At 35.8% G+C, this 6,208-nt stretch overlaps 2 protein-coding genes across 4 annotated transcripts in view; one reads left to right on the top strand and one right to left on the bottom strand.

Moving 5' to 3' along the window:
* Positions 1 to 3,037, bottom strand: part of LOC128878898 (uncharacterized) — a 14,968-nt gene extending 11,931 nt beyond the window's left edge. For 2 of the 3 annotated variants that reach the window (XM_054127552.1, XM_054127554.1), the window contains exons 1-2: positions 2,393 to 3,037; positions 1,721 to 1,798 (exon numbers count right to left, since the gene is read on the bottom strand). In XM_054127552.1, the coding sequence (XP_053983527.1) occupies positions 1,721 to 1,798; positions 2,393 to 2,407 (93 nt within the window). In that variant the 5' untranslated portion in view covers positions 2,408 to 3,037. The remainder of the gene's footprint in view (positions 1 to 1,720; positions 1,799 to 2,392) is intronic. The other variant, XM_054127553.1, reaches the window with a different exon arrangement.
* Positions 3,038 to 3,234: 197 nt separating this feature from the next.
* Positions 3,235 to 5,039, top strand: LOC128878899 (toll-like receptor 3). The gene is made up of 2 exons (XM_054127555.1): positions 3,235 to 3,393; positions 3,493 to 5,039. The coding sequence occupies exon 2, from the start codon at positions 3,504 to 3,506 to the stop codon at positions 4,833 to 4,835; it is 1,332 nt and encodes a 443-aa protein (XP_053983530.1). The 5' UTR covers positions 3,235 to 3,393; positions 3,493 to 3,503; the 3' UTR covers positions 4,836 to 5,039.
* Positions 5,040 to 6,208: the final 1,169 nt, after the last annotated feature.

The following is a 6,208-nucleotide window of genomic DNA, read 5'->3' as shown; positions in this document are numbered from 1 at the left end:
TTCATGGGGTGTTATTTACCGAATGAGTGTTTATTTATTGAATGTCTAAAAAGCTTTTAAAATTTATGCGTTCATCTTGGTCTTATAAAGAAAGCTTGTGCTGGGAAGGGCGGACGCTGAGAAAATCTTTCTACGCGTTTTCTTTTAACATACATTAGTTAGTCTTGTGCAGCTCCTCGTTAAGAAAAGATCAAAGTTTTGCTCGTGACAATTTAGCGAACAAAGTTAATCTACATTTATTTATACTCCATTTCCAATATACAGAAAACGAATCTGATCAGAATTCGCGAACCCGACGTGGAAAAACGAATAGTTTAGAGAAATCTCAGTCATGGGCGTCGTGGCGGATGTTGGTCGCGCCTATACATGAAGTAGCACTCGAATGACGCCCGCAAGTAGATCGAGGTTAAAGATTTCTATGCCTGAAGGTTGAGGATGTCTCCGTGCTCTGTCTATCGATCCGAAGGGTTACGCGTGAAAGGTATCTTTTCCCATTTTACGTAAGGCAAACGAAACTTGTTCTGCGTCGCTTATTTTGTCCATCCGGTGTCGAAAGTAACTTCTGCTACGGGTCGCAGAGTAGCACTCTTACGGATTACAGAGGCAAAACGGTAGCGTTATTCGGGCTTCTGTTCCGAGGGAGGACGAGTAAGGACTCGTCGCCATCGACGTAACTGTCGTACCATAGCGATATACGATCAGTGTGAGAAGTATTCGTACAGCGAACAGTTTAAAATGAAATGAATAGGAGAAGAAAGAAGAGGCTAACATTAAACGTTAATTTAAAACTTTAATTTACGCAAATTCTCTATTTTAAAAATGTGTAGGAACATGTCGGATCAATTATTTCTTCCCCTAAAATTTATTATTAATAAATACAGGAAGTATTATTTCGAATTGGTTTCTGTACGAATATTTAGTACTAGACTGCGGATCTTTATGCAAAATAAAATATTCGCGAACGTGCCGACAAAAATTGAACCTATATAGAATTATATATTTTTTATTTATTTTATATATTATTTATTTATTTTATTCCGCAAACATTATAACATGAACTTTACTTTCGATCTCTTTTATATTCCTGCATGCTGTTTGCATTTTCTAGATTCTTGCACATTCAAATTTCCTATAAATTCATAAAGATCCGCAGTCTATATATATATATACAGGAAGTATTATTTCGAATTGGTTTCTGTACGAATATTTATTACTAGACTATATATATATATATAGACTGCGGATCTTTATGAATTTATAGGAAATTTGAATGTGCAAGAATCTAGAAAATGCAAACAGCATGCAGGAATATAAAAGAGATCGAAAGTAAAGTTCACGTTATAATGTTTGCAGAATAAAATAAATAAATAATATATAAAATATATATATATATATATATATATATATATAGACTGCGGATCTTTATGAATTTATAGGAAATTTGAATGTGCAAGAATTAAAGTGTGTTTCTTCAATAAAGAAAGAAGAAACACATTTTACAATTTACAGTGAGCGTGATATATATATATCAAAATTGTAAAATGTGATCGAATTCGAAACGAGATTCAAACACGTACTTTTGTAAATTCTCTATTGCATTCGATCGCCAGCGTAACGAGTGCGAAAGTACGATGTTGATTGTTAATCGCTTAAATACCTATATTTACAGCCTCGTTATTCGTGAGATAATTATCACTTTAGAATATGAGAAATAATTTACCTTTTCGTTGGTCTGGTTTCCATGAAAATCGGATTCGAAGGTCGCTGTTACGGTTGCTATCCATACAGCCGCGGCCACCTGCGCAAAAGTTTGTGCAAAAAAATATAAAAGGATTCTCGCCTAAAGTTTGCATTAATATCTGCATAAAATAAAATAATTATAAAAATTAAAATAATAATAAATTATAAAGATATAAATAATAAAGAAGGCGTAATAATTTGCAAGGAAGAAAGTGCAAGGGTCTGTAAGATCGTTAATCGATATCGAAGTTCGAAATGTAGAAAAATCAGAAAGTAATTAATAATTGGTTGTTTGATTACAAAACCGTGCAGTATTTTTCTTTTGCGATCTCGTTGTATTAGGTTGTCCGAAAACTTCTCTTTCGCGTGTTGCATTCGATTATTTTCCGTGGCAGTGTTTATATAAATAGACGATCTAATTTCTTGGACATTGTTGCTGTAAGAGTAACGAAGCGAAATGAATCGTACGCAATTCAGTGATGTATCATAAAACATAAAATATTGTCAATCATTTATTTTTTACATCACATATTTACATTAATTATTAATAAAACGAAAGAAACTTTCGGGACAACCTACATTCGAAAATTACATTCGAAATGTTTGAGTACACAGTATAAAGAAACAATAAAGAAAGAAGAAACACACTTACAAGGTGAAGTTTCATGTCTCTGGGGTTAGAAAAGTCGTTCCTACGCTTGTGCACTACCCAGCCTTCCAGGATGTACTTCTTTATTCAGTTGCGTAGCTGCCAATCCTCTAGAACCTCGGTCCGATGCACGCTCTCCGGAAAGAAACAGTGTACTACTTCGTCCCGATGCGATACACTTGACTTAACTGGTAGCTCCAGTTATCCCCACGCATCAAAGGAGTCAGAAGAGAGCTGAGATCGCCTTTAAAGCAAGGGTTGAAAAGGTTCCAAAAATAACTGTGTCAAACAGTAACGAAAACACTTACGAGAACCGAAAAGATGATACAACAGTCATGGATCGAAACGATTCCAGTCGATGTATCTCACGGTTCCTTCCGTTAAAAAGGTTTTCGTCGAGCAAACATAATTAGTAGCTCTAAATCCAACGATACAGCTTTTCAAGACACTCGAATCAAGAACGTTTCCATTTCCGCATTATCCGATTCTTCCACTCGAGATGAGATTGTTGCGTGTTCGTTTCCTGCGTACTTAACTTAGATATCGAACGGTGTAGCATTAAAATGAAAAGATAATTCCACTCGATGGCGTAACCAAAATTGAATCGAGTAACTCCTCTGTCGATGACGCGTGCAAATGCCTGCATTTACTAAGTAGATATCGACGTTTATGATACGTCACGATTGTTTGCAACTTTTTCCTTATCCAACCAGAAGACACAGCCTATATCGATAGCTGTTCTCGTATCTAACGATAGTTTTAGAATTTTTTATCAAATCGAGGCGTTATCGACGTCGCAAAAACCTTGAAGTCAAATTGTTTACCCAGTGGGAGTGTCTGTCTCACTTGAGACACTTTATCATATATATTATATATAAGCGAACGCAGAAAGAGAAGCAGTTGTTGGTATAGTAGCAAGAGAGGTTAAAACTTGGAAGCCAATTCTGGAAAGTGTCGACAGTCGGGCAGTTAGGCTTTCGACCGACTGGAACAAAGAGAAGAAGGTATTTTCTCAAAATTTCCTTACGATTCCTAAGTCCTCGGTCTGCTTTCTGTTTTGTCAAAGTTTTATTTGAAATTTCTACTTTTGTTCTGTCTCCAAGGAACTAGAACGATGATTTTGCTGTTTACCATCTTGGCGGCATCCATTGTCCCGCTGTTATCCGCGACAAGCGTTCACATTAGATCCACGGAATCTTGGATTCACGGAGATCATTGCAACAACGACATTTTATCGTTACGTTTGGATACCTCCACGATTCCAAGAAACTTCATTGCCTCTCCAAGTGTAAGATGCGTAGATATGTCCAACAATAAATTGAACATCATCGAAGAAGGAGCTTTCGATCAACTGCCAAATTTAGAGTATTTGAATCTCCAAAATCATAGAATTCGCCCAAGCAACCTAATGTCATTCGGCAATCTTACAAATATCAAGAAGTTGATTCTCAGTGACGGCGAGTACTACTATGCAGAGCCAATTAATGTGCGTGGCGTCTATCCACAGTTGCAGTATTTGGATTTGAGTAACACTCGCGGTTCTAGTATAGAAAGTTCTGAGGAAAATCCATTCCCAGAATTGAAGTATCTTGATTACTCGCAAAATTCAATTAGGAAGTTTGAGGTCATAAACTTGAATATGTATGAAAAATTGACCTATCTTTCCCTTGCTAGGAATGATATTCAACGACTCTTGCTAACAAAATTCTCCAATTTGTCCTTTTTAAATTTAGACAGTAATTCAATCGTTGAAATAGGGTCAAGTTACAATGGGGTAGACTTAACAGGCTTGACAAAATTAAATTATCTCTCAGTAGCGAATAACAAAATTAGAGTCATATATACAGATGCGTTTAGAGACACCGTGAACCTTCGATATTTGAATATTTCCAGGACCACGTTATCAACCCTTGACGCAAAGACATTGTATGACTTGAAATCTTTGGAAGTTTTAATACTAGATCATAACAACTTTAGTGCTGTTCCTATAATGCCGACACCCATGAATTTAACTACGCTCTCTATGAACTATAACAACGTGATGAACATAACAAACAGCTCCAATTTGCCATACTTGAAGACATTGTTTTTAAGCAACAACAACATTACCAACATTCTCCCACATATGTTTGAATCGTACGAAGTATTAGAGGAGCTGTATCTCGACGGTAATCAAATAACTTCTTTGCCACAGGGTTGGTGCGATTCTATGAAGATGCTTCGGCTCTTGGACTTATCTAGAAACAGGTTCACGGTGCTGGAATCAATATTCAACTCGTACGTTCCTTCTTTGCAATTAATTTACATCGAAGACAATCCTCTCGAGTATATTGACGCCAGTACTTTCAAAATAATTCCTGAAAATGTAACAATTTACTTTAAGCATTCTGTAAATAGGTCCATTCATTTAACTAAAACAAGCTTTAGTTTCAAAGATTTTATTTAAAAGTTTCATCTTTATACAATTGTAATGATAGTGACAAATTTCATCTCCTGTTACACAGCAACATCCCATGAACCATCTTTGATACGATCATAATTCCCATTAGTATACCTTTCATTGCTAATATGTATGATTTTATATTTAAACTTATTTGCTGCTTATGTATAAATTTATTTACTTCAGAAATAAATCAAGTCAATCAATATAGTACGTAGTATTGTATTAATATGCTTTTTTAAAACAGTGATGTCACATACAGCTTCGTGGCCATTTTTTTTTCATTAATTCCCCTTCATTATCTGTGACATTTCCCTTTACTTTCCCGTCATTTCCTTGCACATTTCTCTTCAATTTCCCTTCATTTCTGTGACATTTCCTGGTACATTTCCCTATAATTTCCCTTCATTTCCTTACACATTTCCCTTTAACTCCCCCCCCTTTTCCTGGTATATTTCCCTTTAATTTTCCTCCATTACCATACATATTTTCCTTTAATATTCCTCCATTTCCTGGTATATTTCCCTTTAATTTCCCTTTAATTCCTTACACGTTTCCCTTTATTTTCCCACCATTTCTTGGTACATTTCCCTTTAATTTCCCTCCATTTCCTGGTAAGTTTCCCTTTAATTTCACTCCATTTCCTGGTATATTTCCCTCTAATTTCCCTTCATTTCCTTACACATTTCCCTTTAATTTCCCTCCATTTCTTGATATATTTCCCTTTAAATTCTCCTCATTTCCTTAAACATTTCCCTCCACTTCCTGGTAAGTTTCCCTTTAATTTTCCTCCATTACCATACATATTTCCTTTTAATATTCCTCCATTTCCTGGTATATTTCCCTTTAATTTCCCTTCATTTCCTTACACATTTCCCTTTAATTTCCCTCCATTTCCTGATAAGTTTCCCTTTAAGTTCCCTCCATTTCTTGGTATATTTCCCTTTAATTTCCCTTCATTCCCTTAAACATTTCCCTTTAATTTTCCTGCATTTCCTGGTATACTTCCCTTTAATATTACTCCATTTCCTGGTACAGTTCCCTTTACCTCCTGGTATACTTCCCTATAATTTCCCCTCATTTCTGTGATATTCCCCTATAATTTCGCCTCACATCTGTGATATTTCCTGGTTCAACAATGATGCAAATCGCTCCCCGCGGGAATTCAACACAGTTGCAGGTTCAACAACGTTGCAAATCGCTTCCCCCGTGGAATTTAACAAAGTTGCAAGTTCAACAATGTTGCAAATCGATTCCCGCGGAATTCGATAAAGTTGCTAATTAACATGGTTGCAAATCGATACACGCGGAATTTAACAAAGTTGCAAATTCAACAATGTTGCAAATCGCTCCCCGCGGAATTCAACAAAGTTGCAAAT

The sequence above is a fragment of the Hylaeus volcanicus genome, chromosome 6 (assembly GCF_026283585.1).
Source record: "Hylaeus volcanicus isolate JK05 chromosome 6, UHH_iyHylVolc1.0_haploid, whole genome shotgun sequence".
Lineage (NCBI taxonomy): Eukaryota > Metazoa > Arthropoda > Insecta > Hymenoptera > Colletidae > Hylaeus > Hylaeus volcanicus.
This window is presented reverse-complemented; position numbering and strand designations above follow the sequence as displayed.

Coding starts and splice junctions, on each gene's coding strand:
- LOC128878899 (XM_054127555.1), top strand. CDS start 3,504: ATGATTTTGCTGTTTACCATCTTGGCGGCATCCATTGTCCCGCTGTTA.